The sequence below is a fragment of the Pantherophis guttatus genome, chromosome 7, assembly GCF_059756535.1.
Source record: "Pantherophis guttatus breed Tessera chromosome 7, ASM5975653v1, whole genome shotgun sequence".
NCBI lineage: Eukaryota > Metazoa > Chordata > Lepidosauria > Squamata > Colubridae > Pantherophis > Pantherophis guttatus.
The window spans coordinates 16,824,542-16,852,098 of NC_142069.1; the positions used below are offsets into that span (position 1 = coordinate 16,824,542).

The 27,557-nt window shown below is 35.9% G+C and overlaps 1 protein-coding gene across 18 annotated transcripts in view; it reads right to left on the reverse strand.

Annotated features, from left to right (window-relative positions):
• Positions 1–27,557, reverse strand: part of ERC1 (ELKS/RAB6-interacting/CAST family member 1) — a 149,452-nt gene that overhangs the window by 75,748 nt on the left and 46,147 nt on the right. For 8 of the 18 annotated variants that reach the window (XR_015728847.1, XR_015728846.1, XR_015728844.1 and 5 more), the window contains 6 exons: positions 27,172–27,309; positions 25,981–26,121; positions 23,941–24,081; positions 22,220–22,413; positions 5,948–6,083; positions 2,623–2,754 (listed from right to left, as the gene is read on the reverse strand). Coding sequence is in view for 10 of the 18 variants with exons in the window: in XM_087873695.1 (XP_087729821.1) it covers positions 2,623–2,754; positions 5,948–6,083; positions 22,220–22,413; positions 23,941–24,081; positions 25,981–26,121; positions 27,172–27,309 (882 nt within the window). In the remaining 8 variants the exon portion in view is untranslated. Of the gene's footprint in view, positions 1–2,622; positions 2,755–5,947; positions 6,084–18,483; positions 18,496–22,219; positions 22,414–23,940; positions 24,082–25,980; positions 26,122–27,171; positions 27,310–27,557 lie in introns of all 18 variants that reach the window. The other 10 variants (XR_015728845.1, XR_015728842.1, XM_087873697.1 and 7 more) reach the window with 3 other exon arrangements.

Sequence of the window (27,557 nt, forward strand, 5' to 3'; positions counted from 1 at the left end):
ACTGCTGGCGCTACCGGTTCATGCGAGCCGGATAGATCCGGCCGGATTTCACCGCTGCTATATTTATAGGAAAGACTCCTAAAACTGAGTGCACATCAACATTCAGAAATATTATTTTGTGTCTCTTTTCTAGTCCTCTATGGGAAAAATTCTCATGTTTTAAAAAAAGAAAAAACAAATAAGGTACTGATGACAAATAATCATGTTTAAAGAAGATGTTTTTCAGGGGCTTTTGGGAAAGGTATGGCAAACTAAAGACGGCTCCACGAAAGCAGGACCAATGACTGCAGCAGAGACCAAGGAACCAGTGAGAAGATCAGTTTCTTGGAACTTCTCTAGATAAAAAGATGATGGGAGATCACTCACATGTGCTCTGGACAGCTGAGGACTTTGTGGGACAAAGGTTTTGGTAGGATTGAGCACGGAGAAAGGGTGGGATTAGTTTTTGAAGGACTTCTGCCCCAGCTATGGATCCCAGAGAATGCAGCACACACAAACTATGAACCAAACTCAATTTACTTCCAAATGTAGTTTTTTACAAATGTAGGCTGTTAACTAAAACATTCTTAACAACCTGCCAGAAATTCCACAGAAAGATAAAGTCTTACGAGAGTTGGCAAAAAGCCCAGAAGCAAGGTTTGCAAAGAAAATCCAGATTCAATGATCATCGAGCGAACATACGTTGTTTCCTGCAACTTTTACAAGCTGTGTGCAAACTTAAATAGGCTAAGGGAGTGGCCAATTAGCCCCAAGCCTTATTCTCGAGGAGACCTCCTGAGTAACCACTTCTGCCTTTTGGCAGCTCTGCGTGCCCGTGCATTGAGAAGAGGCTCCTCCACTTCATCCTCTGCACTTAAATGAGCCTCTGGAGGTTCTGAAGGCCCTGGCTGAATCCCTGCCTCCGGCACCACATCTTCTTCAGCCCCCTTGCTGTCCGACTCGAGCGCCGGCTGCACAGGCTGCTGGCGCAACACCACAACAGCCTCCTCGTCGTCAGAATCAGCAACAATCTGTGCAGGCCACTGGCGGGCCACAACATAAATATACACATACACACAGTATTGTGAGTAAAAATAGATAAATGGATACCATCTTGATGGGAAGACCTAGCTGCATTCGTATGTGTTGTATACATGCACATACTTTTTGCGTCTGTACACACAAATACACACACAGACCTGACTATATTACAGTGGTCATATCTAAGAACATTATAGTACAGCACCAATCCATGCCTATTTCATGTTGCACATTCAATACAAATGCCCATAGTATTGTTCTGAATTGTCTGTGCAGGCTGGGGACTGAAAATACTGTTTTGCAGAGGTTTCATTCCTTCTTGAAAAACATATTTGATTAGTATTACTGGGGAAGGAAAGGTCAAACCAACTCCTTATTTCAGGGTATTCATTCTCTTCTATCTTATTTAACAACTACATGAAATTACCAGGAGAAGTCATCTGTTGCTTTGGCTTCGTTAACATTAGCATGCTTCAGTAACATCAATATGCCAATGATTCCTAACTTTATATCATGTCTCCAGGCCAAAGAAGCAATGAGCAGGAAGTCCTGACCAGTGCTTGGAAACTGTGAGGGACTAGGTGAAATAAAATGGCTTTCATTAGTACAGAAACTCTCTAATTCCATGGAAATTCCATCAATAGTTCTTGATGGGGTTGAATTTCCCCAGAAAGAGCCAGTGGGTGATCAAGAGTATTTCTTGGACCTATGACTCTTGCTGGAGCAGCAGGTGAAAAACCTTCGGCAACACAAAGAGATACCTAATGGGGCTATTTTCAAAGATGACCAGAAAACTGCAGCTGGCCCAAGACACAGCTGCTAGCTAGGGAAGTTGCTGACCTCATCCTCTCTGGATTACAGTTTCATTTCAGGGGTGGGGGGCTGGGGTCAAGATTAAAGCAAAAAAACTTCATTTCTTCTTTGAATACAATATTCTATTTATATGTGGAAAAATGCTCTTTGTGAGATTTATTTTGATAGCTGATAGCTATAGTTTTTGGGAAAAAAATTTCAAACGACTTTATGAAAGGGATCTGACCTCATAACCGTTCTTAACTTCTACTGTGTTCCTGGGTCTACTGTGGTTTTAGTCTTTACTGCAGCAAAGAGAAAAAGGTTCGGATTTTATCTTTTTGAAACAATTGCCTGACGCTCTGTGTCTTCCTTTCTTCCTCCCCTCCCTCTCTGCTTCATTTGTCATGCTAGCTGTACCTGTCATATTTTTCACTTCATTTATTTGGCTCATTCCCTCTACCTTACAGTCTTAAACATTATTTGTGTGGTTCAGTTCAGGAGTAGTCAGGCAGCTTTTAAATATTTTGGACAATAACATCTCTAAACAAAGACAGTTAGCCATTTATAAAAGTTGCAGTCTAACAATGCTCAAGAACAATCTAGTAACACATTCTTAGAACAAGGTTGATTCTATCTGCTTCTTATGTAGTGAAATGTGATGGCATTACTGAGGCGGCTTATTTCGAGGCCTACAATTTATATATTTGGAAAAAATGATTATACATCGCATGGTTTAATGTATTTCCTTTACTTGTATTACCAATATTAACCTGAAATATCAATACCTGTGACCATAAGCATGCAAACCTGTTTTTCAGCTTGTGTCCTGGCTGATTCTTCTTGAGCTAATATCATTTCCCGTTCTGCAGTTATTTGTACACTCTCTCTCAGTGCTTCTTCTAGCTCCTCAATTCGATCATCCTTCTTATGCAAACTATCCTGGAAAATGATAGGACACCAGATGAAGTAGCTTCTAGAGCAAATAAGTCAAGTGCCAGGTCACCCACAAGGGAGTTTCCAGCAATGGAATTCCACAAAGTTAAGTTTTCATACAGAAGAAAATCACAGATGTAAGGTGAAGGAAGAGCTGGAGTAAATCCATAGCCAAGACAAAAGTTAGCAAACTGAGATGAGCAATAGCAGTGCAATTAGTGTTAAGACAGCTAGAGACTGGTGGGTAGTTTTTTTGTGCAAAAGCACATCTTCACATGCAATTCAGGTTAGTAGGCAGAAGATGTAGATGTACAGCAAGCATTACCCTTCCTTCACAGGTACCCTCAATCTAACAGTTCAAAAGTAAGAAATCAGAAGAAGCATGAGATGTAGTAAATGACGTAAGAAAAACTGTCTTAAAAAAACAATACTAAGATCTCTCAACCCCCTTTCATATAAAGATACTGGTAATTGATCTAACTGAAAAAAAATTAGGTGAAAATCTGAAGACAAAGGAATAAGATAAGTTGTATTTGAAAAAAAAACCTGTACTATATGACTAGAAACATAATCTTCTCAGAATAAAACACATGTTTACAGATCAAAATGCTACATTAAATATTCACTTAATGCCTGAAAATATAACCAACTAGAGATGATTAATCAAATCTTGAAAACTTGAAATGCATTGTAGCAAATGTTGGATCATTTTCTGTTTCTGAACTTGTATACAAGAAATAGTTGCCTTTCCTAGCTGTTATACCTTCCTTATGCTGTATGATTGTAATAAAGATTTGATTGATTTGCTGTTATGATAAAATGGCCATCTACCAAGTGCTTTGGATTCTGCCAATTATATGACAGGATAAATTCCATAACTGTAGAATCCTACACAGCATTGTAATTACCACAAATGGTATTTAATATCAGGGCCTGCTAGGCCTTTCTGAATGAAAGATACCTACAATATGTCCATAAGAGTGATATTGTTAGCTGTGTGAAATATACATGTTCAAAACATGGTATTAAGATAGGAAAACACAGCATGGAAAAGAGTGGAGCATAAAGCCTTGATTTTAATTAAAAGGAAATGGAAAATGATGGGATGTCAAATCTGAATTCTTGATCATTTTGCAAACTGAAGCCTGGTACCAGTTTCTAAACTCTATTAACAGCGAACAATAAAAATGTTATTACCTTTGAGAAACTAGCTGGCAAAAGTATACATATTAACACAAAACTGAATATAAAAAGATCCAAACATTAGAAGAAATGCATTCCTATATATAATTATTTGGTTCTTTTTTTTAAAATGGGAAACTAGTAAGAAAGTAGAATACAATGAAAAAAGTGAAACCGAAGTAGAAAGATTTGTTCGTTTCCTAGTTTCTACTAATGGATGTGTAATAGGAAAGACAAGAGCAGAATGCAACATGGATCTAACAGATAAAAAGTGTTCGTATTAGAATACTCTTATCAACAAAGATGATAAACTGAATGACCTTCATGGAGCAACTAGTAAGGCATCAAGAATACTAGTTCTTTTATGCCTTCTACAGCTTTGTTAGACTACATTCTTATAAAGCTGCTAAAAGCCTTAGAATTATACTCAATCAGTCTGTAAAAGACAGTCCTAGAAAATTATAGTATGCTGTTTGTTCTGACTACATAGACAGGAAAAATACTCATTAGGTTGTCTACCATATATCAGAATCCAGACTATCACATTCAGTATCTTCAGTTGTTATCTTCAGTTCTGCAAAGAATTGTTTGTCCAAGTACAATACATCTGAATAATTATGTAGAAACATGAAGAATAAAAAAAAAGCAGAGCTATGTAACAGATTTCCATGTACTCTGCATTGGTGGAAAGGAGCAATTGTTTTTGTAAATAAAATTAATTCAGTTAATTTCCACTTTCAAAAATGTGAAATATATAGAATGTTGGTAATTTTATTTCACATAAAATTGGTGGCCCTTAATATTATAATATAATCAGATGAACATTTAATTTGATGTTTAAATAAATTCTGTATATTACACATTCAGAAATATACACACAAAAACACCTACACTACTATTCAACAAATCCTCTGGAAAAATTAATGAAATGAAAGTGACAACTGTTGCTATCAGAAAACAATTAGCTACCAATAAATCATCACTTAAGAATCAGTCATATGTCTAGGTTATACATTAATCCCTTAAATTAGGTTTTTGGTGAAATGTTTGGATTTTTTGCCTAAAACCTTATCTTACTGAATTTGGCATGAGCCAATCAGAAGTAAGCCTAGATATAGGACAACCTATTTTGAGCTACTCTAAACTATTGTTGCTGGAGTAGCAATCAGATCTACATTTTTGCCATGGAACACAACATCTATTATACATAAACTCATCTTTGTATATGTTTACAACAATATATAGCACCTGTAAATATTCTGTGATGAATGGGAGGAAATTTACGCTGAATAAGTATAAAAATGAAGGAATGTCAGGATGCTTAGAAAGATACTTCTGTAAGTCTGATAATATTTACTGAAGTTTGTGTATCTCTCAATATCTCAGCAGGCAATTCCTTTTGTTTTGCCATATGTTTAAATTTTATCTCCATTTCCAAACCGAGAAGGGCTCTAACATTAGCTCAGTTCAATGTTTTATTGTTGGCTGTTTCAGAAGATATACATAAAAAAAAAATACTTCATTGTGCCAAGGAAATTTATGCTTCTCTTTTGATCAGAAGCAGTAGTTTTAGATTTAGTATTTTAGCATTACTACTATTTCTACTTCTAGTCTCAAAGTTTTACTTAAATTACTTTTTGTCACAATATTTTACTCTTTTACCAAAGAAGTCACCTGAAATGCTTTGTATTTTTAACACTTTTGTTTGAATGCTTTTGTTTTATGTTGATTATTGACTGAACTAAAAACTGACTACTGCATAGTATAATCTGTGTGTGTGTGTGTGTGTGTGTGTGTGTGTGTGTGTGAGAGAGAGAGAGAGAGAGAGAGAGGGAGAGAGAGAGAGATTCAAATGCTAGAGCCAAATGATTTGTTCTTTTCAGAAGCTTAGAATATTATGAGGGCAAAGTTACATCTTTCAGTATAAAACAATCTTTCATTCAGAGTAAGTTTTAAAGCAAAGCAAAGCAGTTTAATTCAGATGATCATGCATTACATATATATGATATGATGTTACCTGTAACTGCTGGGAACTGTCATTAAGATTGTCTTCCCGCCTCCTTGCTTCTTCCAACATTTGTGCACTCTTTTTCTTCTCCACCTGTTCTTTATGCTTTAAATTTGCTACCTTCTTATTCTGATCTTTAATTTGCCTACAAATAGGAAATCAAATATTCAAACATGTGTGCGACCCACATACATTTGAAAATAGCAAGTACTGTAAGAGAATGTTCACACTCAATACAGATAACTTAAATAATACTTGACTCTCCAGTTTTAGAAATAACTAACCGTTCCTTCTAGAAGTAACCAAGTCTAATAATTTCTACCATTCTGTTTGATTATAAACCACATATGTGGAATTTGTCCTATAATGGAAAGCAATATGCTTCTTTTTTATTGCCATTTGAATGTACAAATTCTGGTCCCTGAAATGCAAACTTTGCAATTGTTTGCAATTCTATGAAGGTTTGAAATTTATCTTTTATAGATTTTGACCAAACAGCAGCCGTCCAGATTGTAATTCAAATGAATGCAAACAGATCACTCCTGCAATCTACGTGCATGCGCACATAACACATTATACAATTAATTCCTATTCAAGATTCCAAGCCAGATTTTTTTTAATATGCAAAAAGACTATAATTTCCCTCATTATGATAAAACACTGAGAATTACTACAAAGCGACATTAATAATTTACTTGAAAACCACTGGTAATTTAATAAAAAGAAAATCCTACTTAGTTATCTTATTTTTTTAAAGGAAAAAAAGGAGTCCATGGTTCATTTGTACGGAACCTCTAAAATATACTTCAGAACTGATGCTAATTAGGAAAGCTATTCATTGAAGAAATCTGAATCTTGTCAACACTCCAAGCAAGGTAAAATTTTGTAGAAGAACTGGTTACTTATTACGGTAATATTATGGTTTTTTTGAGTAGCCACTTATGAGTTCCCAAAAATGGACTCTCTAGCAGTGCAGAACTCCATTTGGAATATTCCTAAGCTTAGGAATTTTGATGAATCTTCCACATGCTTCAGGCACACTTTTCGCTAATCTTCCTAGCTGCCATCAAACTCTTTCACCAGTTGATTCTCATGAATGGGTGAATAGCGAACTGTCTAGGACTATGATGGCGAACCTATGGCATGCCGAAAGGCCGAAAGTGGCATGCAGAGCCATCTCTCCGGGCATGCCAACCGTTGCCTGTTGGTCTTCCGGGTTCTGGCACGCACATGCGTGCTGGCCAGCTGGTCTTTGTGCGTTTGGGAGCGCTGGAACCCAGAAGAGAAGCTCCCCGGCATGCTGAGCTTCTGGTTTCTGGTGTGCGCATGCCAGATGGTCTTTGCGTGTCAGAAACCAGAAGACCAGCATGCATGCACAGGCCGGAAACTGGAAGCTTAGCTTCCTGGCACGTGCATGCACGCCAGGGAACTGCTCTTCCGGTTTTCGGCGCTCCCCCCCCCGCGCGTGTGCACACACTCCCATTTCGGCACTCTGTGCAGAAAAGATTCACCAATATTGGTCTAGGAGATGGGTGAGTGACCACAAAGTATGGGAAGAAAAGATCCTTCTCCCAAATGCTACATCTTTCTGGACATCCACAGTGCTTGGATATTGTGACCAAGTACATGCTTAACAATTTTGGCAAAGATTGTACTGAAGGAAATCCAGAGGGTTGTCACAGCTGTGTCTAAACATCTCCCTCAATGTGAGTTGGGCACCACTAATTTTCTAGATCATAGCAAATCCTTATGGTGGTTATAACTCTTTTAAGAACTGCTACAACGATAACTCTTGTCCCCAAAACAGGAACTGATCTCTCCCACAACTGGTAATTATTCAGCAAAAGGCCACTGCTCTAAAGGCATCAAGAGAGTGCAAATATTACTCCAAGCTATAGGATGTGTGTCTGTATGTGGGTGGAATGTCCTGGCTCAGATGAAAGAGAGACAGTCTGTGATAGAAATGAGATTTCAGGAGGCAAAATTAGCTTGCCTTCATGCATGACATAGACTGTACATTGAATAATATGCTAGCTCAACTGGCCACCAAAATTAAAAAGGCAGTTTTCCAAGACAGCAAATGCTTGTGACCTTGTCTGAGGGCAATTCTTTAAATGAGGGTTAGGCAATGCCATCAAGCTTTCTCTATCTGGTTTAGCACCTGAACCAGAATTAGTCTCCACTACCAGAACTTTCTCTCCAGGAATCTGATCTACACTGCTAAGGTAGTGTGGTTTCAAAATTCACCATTTTGATGAGTTAAATATGAGAATGCAGAGCGGCACTGAAACACTCACTTGTAAAGGAGGAGAACTTAAAAAATAAGGCAGCCTAAGATGCCTGGATGTCCTGGCCTCACAAGCAGCTCTTATCTGGGCTACAATCATATTAAAATTTTATAAGGTTTATCTTTAAACTGTGAATGCAATCCAAGTTTCATTCAAACAGAAAAAAACCTTACTAGGAGGACAGCATCTAAAGAAGTGAGTAAGAGAAGAGAACCAGAAACAATCCGAGTCAAGTTTCAGAAAGGTTCTACAAACAGATTGGACCGTCAGAGGCCTTAATGAACCAGCAACTTCTCTAGACTGCTTCTGAAATACCAGGAGACTTTACACTCTTCTGAGTAATCCTGATCATGGTGTGCCTCCTTCAGCAGTAAATCCTAACAATTCCCGCCAGTTCCCACCATTTCTTGGTACAGCCAAACATTCTTATGCCTGTCCGTTTATGCTCTATTTTCAGATGCAATATTCTCAAGAATTGGGTGGAGGAGGCTCATGGTCTGGAAGGGCCCAGAGCAGGAGTGGTACAGCTGGTTGCTTTACTGATGGGGCTGGCAGCACAAAAGTGATTACTGAAATGTGTCTTCCTAATCATCGTCCACATCTGAAGACCACACTTCTGACACTGGATAGCTTTGCAGCCAAATCAGGTTTAACAGGCATGGGAAATCTTGCAACCAGATAAAATTTGATGAATATCAACTGAGGAACGGTGGGAAATTACAGCTTTTAATGTAAAATTTTCTGCTTGAGAGTAGGTCATTATTGGAAACAATGTGTATTCTTTTCAGGCGTATACCATTTTTGCCTTTAACTGTCTGCTGGCCTGCTGGCTGCCTAACTGCCTGATCTATAGCACATTCAGAAAGTATTCCGACAGTAGTGGGATTCAGGTGGTTCAGGCTGGTTTGGGCGAACTGGTAGTTAAATTGGTGGCTGACCCCTCCCCTCCCCTTCCAGGAGTCCCCACACGCCCCATTTTGGTTCCTAGGTAAGTGCAGGGAGCCTCCCAGGCCCCAAACGGGCCACAGGGGGCATGCCTTCCCCCGCGACCCATTTTCGCTCCCAGAAGGCTTCAGGGAGGCCCCCTAGGTACAAAATGGGGCATGGCGTGTCCCCCTCCGCAGCCTGATTTTGCTCCCAGGGGGGTGAAGGCCGAGTGCTGCCTGTCGCACACCCCTGGCCACACCCACCAGGGCCACGCCCACCCAGTCGGTCATTAGGGCAGAGAACCTGTTGTTAAATTATTTGAATCCCACCACTGTATTCAGACTCTCTTCACTTTTGTCCATTTTGTTATGTGGCAGCCTGATTCTACAGTTGTTGAAATTCATTTCCTCAGTAATCTACATTCAGTACTCCATAATGATAAAGTGAAAACAGAATTTTAAAAATGCAGACCCACTAAGGAAATAGGGTGACTTTTGTGTTCTCAAGAGGAAAATCAATGATCTTATAATGGGGACACCAGACTGATAAGGAGGAACTGAGAAATTGCTTAGTTGTCTGCTCCCGGAGAACTGTTCTTAGGTGTAAAGTCTAATTAATCTGGCCTGTTTAGTGAACATCTGACAGTGCAGATGGCATTAAATACAGTATGCTAATCTCCAAGGTAGAATAGGTATTTTTTTTTATTTTAATTTTTTAAAAATCTTTCCTACCAGAGGGATAGAAATCACCTCAGAATACCGGCACTTGCATGAGGCGGTGCTTCAAGAATTTTGAAGGGTCCTCCCTGTGCATAATAAATATGCGAAATGAAAAAGAAAACTCTTTCCATGAAGTAAATACAGAAATGGATTAAAAAGCCGCATCAATAAAAGAAAATAATTTGAACATATTTGTCCAAGCATGGTGCTACTATTGAATAAGAATGAGAATAATTGGAGTTTTACTACATACTAGTAACATGAGTAGTGCATATGTTGCAGAGCATATATATTTCTTCTCACTCCTGAAAACCCACTTGTCTTACACTAAATCTCTGATGAAAAATTAAATGATTCTGCAGAATTTAATTATATTGAATTCTAGTAGTATTCAATTATAGGATGACTGCTAAGGTCAACAGTTGCATGTAATGCATTTTACTTTTAAAATGAATACTTGTGTTGATTTACTAATAGAGATGCTTTAAATTCTTTTAAAAATATGCCCATCACTTCAGAGAGCTTTAAGTTGAACTATAGAAGTTGTGCATCCCTTCACAATAGAAAAAGGAGAGCTTAAATATTGATCAAAGACAAGTTTAAAAAAAATCTATGCACTTGGGAGGTAGAACTTCTAATGACCTGTCAGGAAACAGCAATTTATTTTCTGTGTTGTGTATCCTTACAGAACAATAGGTTAAAAGGGGAAAGAGAAATGAATAGAAGTTCTTCATGAACAAAGCTCCTATACCACAAATTACAGAACTCTTTAATCTTCACAATCCATTAGCAGCTGCACTAAAAGGAGAGAGAGAGAGAGAGACAGGGAAAGAGAAAGAAAAAAACTCCCTAAACCTAGACAGGGAAATAACTTAAATCTAAACATGTATTTGTGGAATCAAGTTCCAACATTATATTGTACTCTTTTGTGTTCTTCCAGCAAAGGAAAAAAATATTAAACCTGGATCCCAAATATATAATTCTTGGATTTCAGATGAGGATTTACATGATTGAAAGATCCTTTGGGCACACCGAAACAAGAAGTTACAGAAGTTACCTTCTTGTACTTTGTTTCAATTAAGGTTATAGAATTCCCAATTGAGGAAAATCTGATAAACTTTGAAAAGAGCAAATAAAATTAATCATAATAGGTCTCCATTAATCCCTACTGCCATCTGCAGAACCTTAATGGAGAAGATACCAAACAGTGTGGTAGAGGAGCATCAGTCTGTTCTTTGCAGATGCAATGAAGGCATAGATATGGGACCTCTTTTGTTCATCTACAGCTATAGCACAGGATGTTGTATGTCCAGAAGAAAAGCCATGATCACTGATTGAACCAATTTGTTGCAAGAATTCCTCCACTTGTGGTCTTACCCTCTGCCATGTCCTTTGTTGCTCTCAATTCCCTTTGATCATTTAAAAAGCAGCAGTATCATTTGCTTGGCCTATCTCTCTTCTATCCGTAGAACCAGCCAGGACTTTGAAAATATCACCAACAGATAAGGGGGAATTTCTCAAGCACATTCTAAAGTCTAGATTGATCAAGTACCTTGGCTAGATCATTTTAACTGGTGTGTTCCCTTGGAGAGGTTCATAACAGCTTACATTCCAAACCTGACCAGAAAGCGATTTTTCAAGACAATGGATTTACAGATAGCTCCCCCACTTTTATATTATTTACACAACCACAGAATAACATAAACAACTTCTATCACGCTGTATATGTGGGGCTGGGACAGGTCCATGGGTGTTCTGAGCCACTCTTGATCGGGCAACAACAGAAGGGTCACTTAAAGATAATAAGTGTGATGTAGTTTAAAGGCAAACCATCTCAGCTAGCTCAGTAAAAGTGACTATGTGAAGCAAGATGCACAGTATCCTGACTGTATCCCTACACTGCCTCAATCACACAAATGTAGCAGCAAGTAATTAAAATTTGCAGACTGTCAGGAGGATCTTCTGGTCAGGAAGATGGAACTCCTACAAACCAGGACACAACTACTTTCTGCTCTGTTAGGAGTGAAAGACAATGAAATCCAGCTGTATTAAATAAATGTAACGTGAAAAAAAAAAGTAAGCACTTTTAAAAAAATACTTCAGAATGACATGAAAAATGCGTTATAAAATAACCATTAACAGTAATGCCTTTATAATAGGTCTCTCTAACCTGGATTGAAAGCCAAGAAGATGGCAGATCGCAGTAATTTTCAGACAATCCGCAAGACCACCAAGGAAAGCAAAAAAGCAATATATATATATATGAACAGGGTAAAGACAAGAGTTCTCACTCCTTGGGTAAGTTTGCTACTTTACTGATGCCAATGGCCCTTAAGATCTTTCATCAATTAAGACTATTATTCATGGAACATTCTTATATGAAGAGAAGCAATGGGGGAGGGCCCCCTGAATATCCAGGGTTGTGTCTATGTGATTGTGTATGTCTTTGTGTGTGTGCATGCACACACGTGCATACTATAGTTATATCATGAATCTCCTACTATGGAGAAGTTTTCTGAATGCCCCTTACATGGCAAAGGATACGAAAACCAGAATAGTAGTCTGTAATATAACAACATTTAGGAATTGCTGTTTTAAGATAAGTGAGGCTTTAAAAGCCGTTAGCCAAATAATGACTATTGCGCTATGTACATTATTAGACATTTGGATATTCTTTGATTAGATATTGTTTTGACCTTGCTTGCTTTGGCAGATGACCCAGAGAAGATTACGGTCTTGCCTGCATCCTATCTGTTCTCTTGACAATTAACCGAAGAGGTTTCTTGACATATAAGATATGGAAGGCTCTTCTCTTTGCAAGTATGCCATCTATGGAAGGAAACTAGAAGTGTAATGTCATATTTAGATCACAACTTTTACCATCTGCACAAAACTCTAAAGTGGCCAGAGAATCAATTTATCCCCATGATTTTATCTCAATGTCTTAACCATATGCTAGTAAGAAATACAAAATTTTAAAATCAGGAAACTAAAATATTTCAGCAGGTGATTGAAAAATTTACTCATTTTTACAATCTTCATAGCCTCTTGCTATTCTTTTCAGTAAGGTAGCTGTTGGAGATTTCCTCTCTTTCCATTGTTTATTATTTTATTCCCTTGTTTCCAACAGCTCAAATATCTGTGACTCGTTGCAGGAGGGAACCAAGAACTAAAAGCAAAAAAGAGTAAAGTAGGAAATAGATCTTCTGGAGATAGGAAAATAAGTGACGTGTTTCTTATGGAAGGTACAGCAGTGCGATTATTTCATATCTCATTATGCAATCTTAGCACACATTTCTACAGATTTAGCTAGGAAATCTGAACCTAATAGGGGAAAGATGGGCAAAGACATATCAGGAAGCATTTGAAGATTTGCACGAGGCTTGATTGATTGACTGATTGATTAGGTGCATTTTCTCTGAGATGATTAGTCCTCAGCTTCACCTTCTAGGTCTCTAAGTGGTACATTCATTACTGCTGAAATTGACTACAAAAATGGAAGGAAAAAGAAGAGGCTGATCAGTAGGAAGGTAGGTGGACCTATTTGCATTGCTACTAATTATCCTCTTTTCTTTCCTTCCACTCTTCCCAGCACTGTGGACCTTTCAAGGAAGCTGGACATGTTCAAAATATGATAGGCTAAGCATGATAATTTGTGCTTCAAAGGAGAACATTGGATTGATTTATACCGTTATTTATTCATGTTTCCTAGCTATTCAGTGTATTTTCAGGAATGTTCTTTAACACCCAAATTCACAAAAGATATATATAATATATGTCCAATTTTAAGAAGCCCCAATTTTCTATCCTTTTATTCTGCATGTAGAACTGTCAAATATAGAGGTTACATTATCACAAAAGTAAAATGATCTTCCAGCACTAGAATTCTCAAAGTGGCTGCAAAGAGAGTACACATATAGTAAAAGTATGAAAGAGGCAAATGCTCTAAATTGGAGAACGAGCCCCTGAAATATATGTTTGTGAGGAATGGAGGTTTACTGAAATGACTACAAATGGATGAAAGATAACCAATCAATGTCTTCAGATAGTGTCTAGCTCTGTAATGTTATAGGGTGTCATTTATGCATAAAACAGGAAAGCAAACTTCAACAGCAGAATTTCTGTCAAGGTAGGACAAGGACACTGTACTAGCAATCATAGAAAAACAATAACAATCTAAGAGATGAAAATATAGATAGTTCCAAGGAAGAAGAAATAAAAAAGCACCAGATTTTAAAGTGAGAGGTATCATGGAAGGAAGGTTAGATAGAAAAGTGAGGAAGATATGAACATCCTCTTCTGCATTTTGTTTTTAATAGGAATGCATTGCAGTGAAGGAACCCTTTCACCCCTCCTGATTCCCCCCTCTCGAGATGGTTCTAGAATGAGCACGTTCTTTCCTCCTTCATTTTGTTTCATTAACCTAAACATATTTTCATGCTTTAGCACCATGAAACACTATTCTCTCTCTCTCTCTCTCTCTCTCTCTCTCTCTCTCTCTCTCTCTCTCTCTCTCTCTCTCTCTCTCTCTCTCTCTCTCTCTCTCTCTCTCTCTCTCACACACACACACACACACACACACACACACACAGAAGCCATAAAGGGGACTCTAACAGAAGCAAGAGATGCTGGCATATCTCTGTTCTTGGACAGTGCATCTTTGGTTTTTGGTGAAAGGAAGAAAGAAGATTTAAGCTCAGTAAAAGAAGATGGCAAGAAACATTAGAAGCCGGAACTTTAGAAGACTGACAGAAAAAAAAAGGAGAGGAAACTAAGAAAAAAAGAAAAGCAGCCCATTATCGAGTAAAGCAAAAATAGAAAAACAAAGCCTGGGAAAAGCTTTGAGAGAGAAAGAGAGAGAGCCACAGTGAGAGAAAGCCACAGACTAGACAACTAGCATGAAGGGATGTCTCAGCCCACAGAAAGGGAGATGGGACTGGTTTCAGAAGGAAGACTCCCTAATTTTCTGGAGAATTAAAAAAAAAAAAAAAAGGAAGGGAGAAATACTTTCAGTTTTGCACGATGCAGCCTAAACATGGAGCTAGTAATTTCCTGGTTGTGCTTTTTTGTCTGGACTACCTTGCAAGGCTAATAAGCAGATTAGCACATAATCTGTTGGAGAAGATGCAGTGGGAAAAGATGGAGAGGCCGGATAGTGAGAATGGCTGACAGGAGCCCACCAACATCTAAAGCAGGCCTACACAACAAGCAGCACCATCAAGAAACCTGTGAAGGTTGGCATTTTTAATTCACTTCCCATATGAAGACATGCTGCTGAGTAGCTCCAAGCCTCACTGCCAACAACTCCTCCAGCCCTGCGACCACTCTGCTACCTACCAGTCAATCGGTTTGCCAGTTATTCCTTGGTGGCCTGCAAAGATTTTTAATTTATCAATGAGCTCCTGCTCCTCTACTAATTCCACAGGTTTGATCTACAGAGGCAACCACCGCTTTTGCAGAGAGTACGTAACTGCTTACTTCAGACATACCTTACTGTGTTTTCATATTTAAAGTTCAAAATGGGAACAAAATATACTTCAAGCACATTGTGAATAAGTGAGTAAGATTAAAAAAAAAACAAGCCAGATAAGGAAGTAGGAATTAAATAGGCACAGGAGTAGGACAGATAAAAGCCTTCATTTTTGTTAAGATCAAAGCAATAAAGACATCCCTGCAAGAGTGAAACAGAATTCTGCTCAACTTCCTGCTTGTGTCCCTGTATCAAAAAATGAACTTATGACAATATCTACTTTGTAATATGGTTAAAATATTAAAATCCATCTCCTGTTTCTTTTCAGCTATCCCCAAGACTAAAATTTAAATGTTACAAAGTTATCGTGCTTTGGACAAATATTAATGTGGCCCTATTAAGATGAAAACTTGTAAGTCAAACAGGAGTTCTCTTTCTCAGCTTTTGCCACAAGTCCTTGTCATTTTCTTAACGCTGATGTTCTTTTTTTCCATTGCATTTATAAGACTTGGTATCCAATGCCAATAAAAACAATGTTTGTTCCTTTAAAAGTCACAAAACTATAACTAGCCTGTTGTATGTGTGCCAGGAAGAAGTCCCAAATGGGTTTTTAGAGAAGATTGGGTGGATTTTATTTCCGGAAACCAGGAAACTCAAATCTTAAAAACAAATTTCATATACAGATAACTATACAGGAAAGAAAAAGGAAGTAGAATTGAAAATGGTCAGACATGAATAGGAGACAATTTTGCACTTAATCCTTAAAAAAGATTGTAATAAAATTCAAAGGTACAGACATCTAGAAGCATTTTCATTTCTATAATTCTTAATTTCGTATGTGAAGGGAGTCAATGAACTATATTAATATTACAGTATTAGAAGACAAAAAGATTGTAAATCTTTTAGAACTATCTATAATTCTGCATGATGGGACATGTAAATGAGATCCTGATTTACAAGGTTTAAAATCTATACTTTTGGATATAAAACTCTTAATTTTGACTGTTTACCAAAATAAATTGAATGACTGTTTACACTTACTTTTTTTTTCTTACACTGAGGTTTTTCCTTGGACAGTTATTTTAAGAATATGGTTACTTTAAAAATATTAAAAATATTTTATTTATTTATTAACATTTATTTAGTAGCAAAGCTATGAAAAGCTAATTCTGATTTTAGAAATCCAAGAATGAAACCCACTTTGAACATCAAATAATGGTTTCAATAAAGTGCTACTGAAGGCAAAGTATAATTGTAATCAATTGTTTAGGATTATTGATAAAATTAAAAGTATTAGTAAGAAGCATCAAGCAGTACAAGAACTAGAATAAAGCTAATGAAGTTCTTTCCAATGAGATTCTATTTCTTTCAATACCAGGAAAAATGGTATATTTAATAGAAAAAAGAAATCTCTCATGTCCCAATACTTTGGCACTCAATTATCCTATTTATAATAAGAGAATCATCTGTAGAACCTTTTAACAAGACATAAGTTATAAATCAAAGATTACCTGTATAGTAAATAAATGTATGAATATCAGACCATTCCTGATTCTATGATTCATTTATTTTTACAGTAGCATATTTATCCAGCCAGAAAGGTGAAACGGCTTTTATTGTAAATGTAATTTACTTTTAAAAGTTATTTATTTTATGTTTGCAAAATAATTACATATAAATAATCAGCTGAACTCTTCCTTCCAGAGATAAGGCTATTGTTTTTTTTTTTAAAAAATGCAGAACTTTTACAATATGCACTACATACCAAACAATTCCCTAGCAACTATATTTCCGTGGAAACTTCTGGCACATGCCTTTAAACAAATATATGTTCAGTATTGTTCACATTTAGCTAGTGAAATGTGATTAGGTCTCTTTCCTGCTGGCTTCTTATCCAGTCAGAAATTAAGAAAATTAAGGTGCTGTTTTGTTTGGATTAAAAAATTCTCCTTTGCGGCCTTTTACTTTAAAGTATTTTAGATCTGACTTGAAACAAATCTACCTAGCAGAAGACTGGGATATTTCACCATCCTCTTCCATATGGCATTAATAAAGCTAAATGCTAAACGTTTGGAAGTTCTATGGCACATGCAGCCTATGAAATTACCACAACAGTGTTTTTAAATTTTCTCCCACTACATGTGATGAAAACAGGGAATTTCACTGTTAGTTTTGCTTCCCAACTTTATCCTCTCCTATATATGAGTAAGTGGAGTTAATACCAATCGATAGCTCAACACAGACTTTTATTGTAAGCCTGCTTATACAAATATTTTTAGAATTTTATTAATACCCTTTCAATCATTCTTGAAACCTGCAAAGAAGAAACATGTGAGTGGCATCATATTCAGTAGTCTATATTCTTGAGGGTCATTTTGTAAACATCCATCATTACACCAACGTGCTTTCTTTTTAAAAGGATGCTCAACTGATTTGAGTAGTTATGATTGACTGCATTAAATGCATTTCTCTTCTTGTATCCACATGCTTTTTCAAAGATTGAGACCTAGAAAATATTTATTACATTGTGGTATTACACTTATAGAGCCATTAACTAACATTCCTCTCAGATACCGGATCACACCAAATATTTTAGCAAATAAAAATGATAACTCTTTTTTAAGGTAAACCAAATGTTTTTTCAAAGACCTGACACCACATATAATCCACAGCAAACTGTAAATCGGGGGATGAGGGTGGGTTTGTTACAACGTTTGCAGTATGACAGCTTTTGAAATGATAAATGAAATTGTACAAGCCACCGAACCAAAAGCTAATAATAAACAATTGATAATAAGAAATCAAACTAAATAATAAAACTGAAGTGACTGGCAAATGGTTTTGTTATTGGCCTCTCTTCTCCATGATCAGAAAGGAAGAACAATGAATGTGAGTGACATGAAAACTATGTCAACGAGATGATGAGGGAAGAAGCTAATCCTTAATGTACTATTTGTTCTATCCTCTCCTACTTATCACAGTAATAGGAACACTGCTAATATATGAATAAAGCATATTTTTTCTCTGTTGTGCAGAAAATCCTCGGTTTGAGATTTTTTAAAAAAGAAAAAAGAGCTGCAGTGCTTCATCACAAATTTCAGACGTAGCAGTCTAATAAAATCTTGAAATTAACATACTGACCTTGAAGTGAGGCTGAAGCAAGCAGCAAGTCCAGGGTAGGGAATGAGAAAGAGAAAGTCAGAGAAAGATTTATTGAGAAACACACTCCAAACTTGACACATCAAGAAGAGTGACGGAAAAGCAGCATAGCATCAGAAAGCAGAGCCAGAAAGCAAGGTAAGACATTTTCAGTCAAATCTCAATATTTAAGAAAGTTTCTTGATCAACAAAAGAGCTTTCTAGTTAAGATTATATATTTTCATACATAACATGTGATTCCAGAATCACCTTCAGTGAGATGGGCATCATATAATTTAATAAATAAATAAAAACTCTTTCAGGGCTCACCACCCAAAAGTAACACTGAAAGAATACACAGTACACTGTGTGGATCACAATGAAAAGTTAAGATTTTACCACTGAGGAAATGTTCTTATCTTAAACATCTTAGTGGGAAAGTTAAAATCCTGACAATACCAAGTTTCTTTTGGCTGTTCCTCAGTCAAGTCTAATATTTATTTGAAAAGATTATCTCAAAGAGGAAGCCAAATTTAATGAGAGGACAGAGATTAGATGAAACTGAGGTTTCATATGTTGCTCATGAAGCTTCAGGGGAACCTAGAATATTTAATGAGTAAACAAATCTTAAGTAATATATGAATATTAGACTTCATAAGAAATACTGTATTTCATGTTATTCTCAAGTTTTTCTTCTTCAAGCATCTACAGCTTTCCGGATTCTTTATAGTGTCTAGATGTTATACCTCTTCTAAGCTTCTAAGTTTTTTATTAGTGTAAATAATAATGAAAGGTGGAAGCTATTAAATTTATCTTTACACAAAGCTAAAACTGTAAATTAGGATATTTTATCATTTCAAATAAATAATTTATAATGTACATATCTTAGTTCATTTATTTTCAAAGCGGTAATTTTGAATGTTTGTTTTGCTCATTTGGTATTAATCCATGGATTTATGATTAAAGCACAACCTCCTGAACACATGAAAAAAAAAAAACCAATGACTGGGTGGTTTTAATTTGTCAACGGATTCTGATAAGACACCACAAAGGTTATTCTGAATAAATGATATACTCTTTTTCATTTCTTTTGGCTGAACTATCACAGTTGTGTACAATGATATGCTTCGTATTTTTTGTGGATTTAGACAAGCTGTATATTAGTGTCGCTTTAATTCTAGTAGAACAGAAAAAGACCATGTTATTCCAGCTTTGATTCAAGTTGACCTCCATGGGTCAAGTTTCTTTTACTTAAGATTATTACTGGACTGACAATCTTTTGGCCTCAGTGCTGGGAAAGCTGCTCTCGTATCACCAATTCTTCCCTGAATATTGTTGTAATCAGCATGGGAAATCAGTTTAGTTGGGATACTTAGGTTTTAATCTACCCCCTCCCCATCTAAGCAAGAAGAATTTAAAAACAGAGATAGCAGTCAATGTTTCCTTTTTATGTATCACTTACTTGCTTATAATAAAAGATATTATAATATAAATGTATATATCTACTTTCTAAGACCATTCTTTTAAAACTGTGAAAAGTTAAATTTATTCTTTGCCAAGAAATGGCATTAGGTTAAATTACATAGCAAAACAGTTTACAATCTGTTTGATAAATCATTCGCTTCTGATGACAAAAAGGCTGCAACAATCAGGAATGTTATGTTTGTAGTTTCTACGTTAAATGTGGACTTTATATTTTTAAAATCAAATATATGCTATCATTGTGCATGCATATATTCCAAAGTACTGTATTATATGCAGTACGTATTATATATAACTCTGAACTTTTCATAATGTACAAGGGAGTTTTCCTGATTCTGTGTTATCACAACCCCTTAAATGATAAATGAAATTTATGAGCTAGATAACAAATGTATCACTTTGATAATGAAATTTTAATTTACATATCAACTAAAACAATAATAGAAACTAGTGATTTTAATAAAGCAAAATCTTTACTTCATAATATTCCCTTTACTAAAAGCTATATCATTTAATGGAAAGCTTGCTAACTTTTTCATATTTCCTGAAAACTATGTTTCATTTTCAAGACATCCATTTCTCATTTCCAATGCCTTATTTATTTATTTATTTATTTTTATATTTGTTTTTTATAGTAAAAAAAAACCCTCCCTAAATGCTCTAAGCTTCACTATGCTCTTACAATAGCTTCCTCAATTGTTTGTACTTATTTGCACATGGATTCAAAATTAATGGGGAAACACTATTGGGAATTTTATTCACAGCAACATTATAAATTCACAGCAATATTACAAATGAATAAAGAGTGAGATTAAAACATATAAATCACTCTGAAGACCTTGTAATTTCATGCCACTGGACTATTATAAAAATTGCATTGTTAAGATGCAATAAATATACACAAAATAATTACTCAACAAGCCCAAGAAAAACTATAGCTGATGAGTATAAAAACAAGCACCTCACAGAAAAGAAACAATTAGCCTTGAACAAAATTCTGTATCCTACAAACTTCCATAAAACCTTTCCTTACAGGCTGTGATGCAGGGGCAGGCCCTGGGTATGAAATATGCGTATTCAGAAAAAGCATTGCCAAAGGAACCATACAATAAATCAACCCGAGCCGGAAAAAGAGAGAAAGAAAAATGCAACATAAATATCAGTGAAAAATGATTATGGAAAAGCAAATTGAAAGCAAATAGGTTTTATTTAATTTTTCTGTTTCATTAGGCAAAAAATGCTAAGAAATAAATACCATATTTTTCAGAGTATAAGACGCACATTTTTCCCTCCTAAAAGAGGCTGAAAACTTGGGTGCATCTTATACTTTGAATGTAGCCCCGCCCACCCTTTGGCCCCCACCCTTTGGCCTCCATGCGTCCTCTTCCTGGCTGCAGAGATTGCCACCGACAATGGGTTGTGTTTTTGGGCTCTGCGCATCGCGTTTTCAGCCTTCAAATGCTCCGTTTGAGAGCCCTTCAAGGCTGTGGGTATCGCCAAAGCACATCTCCGCCGATTGCAGTCTGAAAATGCGATACGTTTGGAGGCTGAAAACACAACACGCGGTGCCCAAAATGGCTACCTGGGACAGCTGCTGCCTTCTCTTACCCCTTCCGCGCTTCGCCTGCTTTAGTCACTGGAGCTCCCTCCGACAATCAGCTGTGCTTTAGAAGCTGTTTTTTAGCCCCAACCAGCCTCAACCTCAAAACCAGTGAGTAAACTAATGTGCTGAAGCTGCCCAGGCTAAGGACGCTAGCCAGATGAATACCTGGTAGGCAGATTCCCTCCCCCCTATTTTAACCTTTTAACCCAGAGGTCTTCAAACTTGGCAGCTTTAAGACTTGCGGACTTCAACTCCCAGAATAGCATAGCTGGCTGGAGAATTATGGGAGTTGAAGTCCACAAGTCTTAAAGTTGCCACAATTGGAGATCTCTGCCTTAGATAGTAGTCAAGTTATAAAAATAACCAAATCTTAAACTGTGCCCACAAGTAAAATATATCACCAAATCTATATTAAGTAAATTAAGGAAGTCTAGTTTTTTAAAAAAGGATGAATTTTATTTCATAAAATAAATACTTCATTAGACAGTATCCCAAAATTTCAATTTATCTTTCAGAATAGTAAAAAAATGGCAGATGTCTCAACTATGAAGAAAATATTGTTTTCAAGTGCATAACCAATGCCTAGCTTTTTAAAAGAAGCTCAATAAATATGAAAGTTGCCTTTCCTTCCCCACTCTTTTACACCCTTCTCACCTTTCCAGTTCAGCTATCTTCTTATCTTTATCATTCTTCTCATTTTCCATCTCTTTTAGGATTTCCAGCAGGCGATCCACTTCAGCCTGAGCCTTGGTAGACTCTTCTCGATACTGAGCCACCTCTTTTTCGAACTGCTGAAATCTATCATTCATCTCTGGATTGGCCCTGGCCTCAATGGTTGCTTCGTAAGCCTTTTTGAAGAAAAACGTTCTAAGAGTTATTTTGCACATCCACGCTACAAAATATTCTATTCTGAAAGTAAAAAAAAGAACGTATGGAGAGCTACTGCATACAAAATGGACCCCAGTTCTTCTTCCAGTATGAAGATACATTAATTATTGAACAACAAAAACTATACTTATATCTCCTATAATATTCATATAAAATAAGATCCTTATTATAGTCACAGACCGACATAACAGGGTGGATAAAAATCAATGATTTTTTTAAAAAAAATCGAAAAAATTGGATTTTTAAAAATTTAAATTGGATTTTTATTTTTATCAAATTTATTTTAATAAAATGCTTTTGGAGTAAAAATCTATCTAAAGATAGCTTTCTATTTTACATTAATAATTTAGTTTATTCAGCATGAAATGGAGCTTAGTTATGTAGCAGGAGGCTGTATATTCTGCAATATTGGGACTCTCGGTGAGTCAACAGTGGAGGAGCCGCTGCGGGACAGAGATGATTTAAATCGTCTTGATTTAAATCAAATCCATCCTGTGGCATAATAAAGAATTCTTTAGATTTGTTAATGTGTGAGTGTCCAATACTAGCCATATTTTTATATTGAATATTTTTATTTATCCTAGAAGCAACAGCATAAGTCTTTATTTTAAAAAAAATATTGGTATAAATTATACCACAATATTTCTTAATTTTCTACTGGAGCGTCTTTTACATTTTTGTTTCTTTCCAGCTGCTGCCAGTTTTTGTTTTTGTTTTTGTTTGGGTATCTTAAGACACTCAGATTTTAGTCCAGACAATTTCACCCTAATACCTTATGAGTTTCCTGGGAATCCCAATAAACTCTGCACGGACACATGGCAACTACAACAAATGGATGAAACACATCTGACCACAAACATTCTCCAAGAGGTTACTGTCTTTAAAATTGACTTAAAATTTTACTGGCTGGGTAGAGTCGAAATACTATTGATAAATTAGTTAGAGTAAGACAGGTGTCCATCTCTCCTGCCAGCTATAATACATTTTTTTGGCTAATTTCTAAATATAGAAATCTGTGGTTGTGGACAGAATTGGACTATTTTTCATCTTTTTTAAATACGGTGATTTCAGAAAGCCCCCCTCCCCAAAGCCACTATTCCAGATTGGAAGTGTTGCCATAAAGATTTTCAGTAGCTTCCCTAGTTCATAATATGAGTTTTCTTAAGACTCTGACTTGCAGACTTTCAATTATCAGCATCTCTTTCAACACTCATTCAACATATATGTATGTTCAACTGATTTATTTCTATTTTATTGGTATTTAGTTGATAACCTTTTGAATACTTATGTGTGCTATAAGGAAGCAGGCTATCTGATTTTAAATATCATATGAAAATGGGCAGGAACTTCTTCCCAAACAGAAGTGCAGTAATAATTTTACATCTTATTCTGCATAGCAGTGAACTCAATGATACAATGAAATAAGGTTAAAGTCATAATTAAAATGTCATTTATGAGGAGACAGGAGACAGGTATATAATGTTTACCTTTTTCAGTTGAGTTTCAAATTTCAGGCATTCTTCCTTCTTTTGCTCCAAAGCAATGTCTAATGTTTTCAGTCTAGAGTCTTTTTTCAATCCTGCTGACGCTAATGAAGAGGCGTGTTCCTTCAAATCCAGGAGTGTAGTCTACAAGACAATAAATGCATCAACATATATTGCTCTCATTCTCAAATATTTATTGTGTTCTTTCATAGGCTTGAGTACCATACTACAATAATGGATTATTCCATTCCATTCCATATATACGGTCATATTTTTAGAGTCAAAATTGAAGTGTTTTTAGTTACAACTTAGTTACTAATGTTTAAATCTCATTTAAAGGATATATGATTTAAAAATAACTATCATACTATTTTCAGTGTGATAGCTATCTATTTGTTTAAATAAGCAATAGGAGTTTGGGAGGAACTTTCAAGACTAATAAAAATATTAAATGCATTTAAGTTTTAATATGCTGTAAATCCAAAAAAATAGCTTGAGAAATTGTTCTCTTTTACAACATAAAAATTTGTTTCATCTAATAGAATGGGTAAAGGTGTATAAAATGGGAAACATAATTAGTTTTGATTTTGGAACAATAAGCCTTCTCCCAAAACATTCTAAATAGATTATTTTCTAGTGAAATATATATAGAAGCAATTCAACCATTTCAACAGAATAAAAAAGAATACGTTTCATGTATTCTGGCTATAGAAAACCATGGGATTTGGGAATAAGTCTTTCCTTTCCTAATTTTTCCACCTAAGGTTCACAGATATCAGTGTCTGTCATCCATTATGCAGAAAAAATTCACCAAGTAATCATTTTTATTTTAAAAATCCCAATAAGATCCAACTGCAAGCAGTAGGAGACCTTTCAGTCTCACAAGCTAAAGACTAGCAAAAAACAATTGGTCTGCTGGTCTTCCCACATTTGTGTTTTACTTTGGGTTTCTGTGGGCTGCTGCACTCTTTCATGCATATCATTAATGTTAAATAAGGAAAAGACAAAACAAGCCAATGCCTCAAGCTTTTACATTCATTTACATCCATCCATTTGCAACTCATTAGCAACAGTGCACACATAGCCCAAAATTCAACAGAGCAACTTAAACTATACTAACTCAGTATTGTAATAATAGTGGTCCTTGCATTTATGACTTGCAATTCTGGAGCTTTTGTAATAATTCAGTTGTGGAGCCCTGATTGTCTCTAACAATAGTGCAAAATACACAACGGCTCTTCAGGCTTAAGGCTGAATTTAAGATTTAAGCAACTGTTGTTTTGTTATAGTTTATGGATGGTCGCAGCTACTACGTTAGCTTAGATCGATTTTCTTTTTCAAAAAATACCAGATCACAAGGCACAGGCAACACACACTGAAAGTGTTTCCATGTGAAATACTGAAAATACCATCTGAAGTTTTGCTCCAAGTACCGAAGAAAACAGCATAAGTTGTTTGGAACTCACAACAACTTTTAAAACATGCACATTTCATTCTGAGCATGTAACAACTGAAATATTTCAAATGCCAATGTTTTGCCTACCCCTACTTTTGACACAAGCTTATGCAAATGATGCAATTACTCATTTAACTTAGTTGGCAGCTTAGAATCAGACAAACGGATTCTAAAGTTTTTCTCAGCAAGGAAACTTAAATTAATTTTCAAACTCCATAGATTGAAGGAATACCTCTTCCCATTGATCCCCACCCCCCTCACACAATAAGAGAGCAGTAAGCTAACCTTTGGAGAGCCTAGTTTGGGTACCCTCCCATTCAGCCAGTGGCTACTGGGAACAGTCTATTTCAATGGCATTCCAAGGACTCTCAGCACAGTGTATTTTGTGCTCTCTTTATTTGTTTTCAGAGTCGTGTATTTTTATCCTCCCTCTTGTCCATTTTCTTAATAGACTTTAGACTACATTTGAAATATCTAAATTCATAGTTGAACCATTATCGTTAACCAGTATCAGTAGGTAAGAAACTATTCTAAGCCCATTTTAATGAGGCAATTCCAAAACGTATATATGTATCTCTGAGATTAACCTCCTTTTCTGTAAGATCTGCTTGCAAGATGCTGACTTTCTCTTTAAGGTCTTTCATATCTTTTTTATAGTTGTCAATCTCCTCTTGTTTTTCTCGCTCATCTCTGTCACGCTGCTCCTTGAGTCGCTCAATAGTACGCTCCTGGCAAAAACAGAATATTATTGTCAAAGAAATATCATCTTTTAATGCACATAAACATGGCTGATTCCAGACTTCCCGTCTCACTCAGAATACTAGCCTTGGTAAATTCAATTTACTGGATTTTAATGGATATAGAGAAATGTGATTTTAAATAAACGCTTGTAATCATTTTATTTTGAAACCATTAAATGGTCAACATTTGAAATAAATGATTAAATAACTTGCAAGGATTTTTATTTCCAGAAACTAAGAACTGAGACAGCAGACTCATTGTTTCTAAAAAAGGCATTACCAACATTAACAAAAATGACAAAGGATGCAACATAATACTATAAGTTACTAAGAAAGGAACTTCACAATGGAGGCATCAGGCTTTGTTATATATGAGAAACATTAAAAAAAGCAAATTATGGAAAGATAACAGTTCTGGGTTTTTTTTAAAAAAAATTGAAAAACATCACTGATTATTTTGAAATAGCCATTTACAAATTTATAAATTCACTTTAGAGTGACAGTAATCACACTAAGATGTTAATACCTGCAATTCTTTCCCCAAGGTAAAGGGAAGCGAAAGCAAAAGAGGTTAGAATTCAATTTGGAGTATAGGTGACTGAATCCTAATATAGAATATTTATAATTTCTCTACAGAAAAATCTATATACTACTAAAACTTTCATGTCTGTACCCTTTGACTGGGCAAAATCAGGGTAAAACCTTTTGAACCAAAGCATTTCAAATGGACTAACTTAGAGAATGTGTCCAATATCTGGGACCCATGACTCCAGTAGAATTGAAATTTGGCAAACTTTATAAAACATTTATGACATCAAATGAACATAAATAATTTTCAACAGAATATCATAAACTTTTTCTGTGGTCAACATCAGCAACTTTATATTACATTGTTAATGCCATGGTATGCATTTATATTTTTCTTCGTTTCAAGCAATAAAATAAATGAAAGAGGACACAGAGAATTACTTCTCAAACAGATGTCTACAGTGATGATGGCACAATCTTTAAATGTTACTTCCTTTCCTTCAGACTTACCTTTTCTGCAAGTGCTTCCTCTAGTGTAGTCAAGGCTGTATCGGTGTTGGTGGTATCAGCTTGCAGGGATTTTACTCTTTCTTTCAAACTGCTCATTTGTTTCTCTTTGTCTCTTAGTTGCTCCTGAAGATTTTCAATCTTAAGGGAAGGATACAGAACATAAAACTTGGGGGCCACAGTTAGGGATCACAGTTATCAGGATCCGATAATCTTAATTGTTATTCTCTACTAGAGAGTAGCAGTGAAAGATGTCATAGCCACTAGTCTCTTTGGCCATTATTTTTATTGTGGCCCTGCGATTCAGCCACAATGTCTGGGCAGTAAAAATCTAGATACAGAAAGTTCTCCCTGTTGATAACTGGTGGTCATCCAGATTTTTGAAGTCC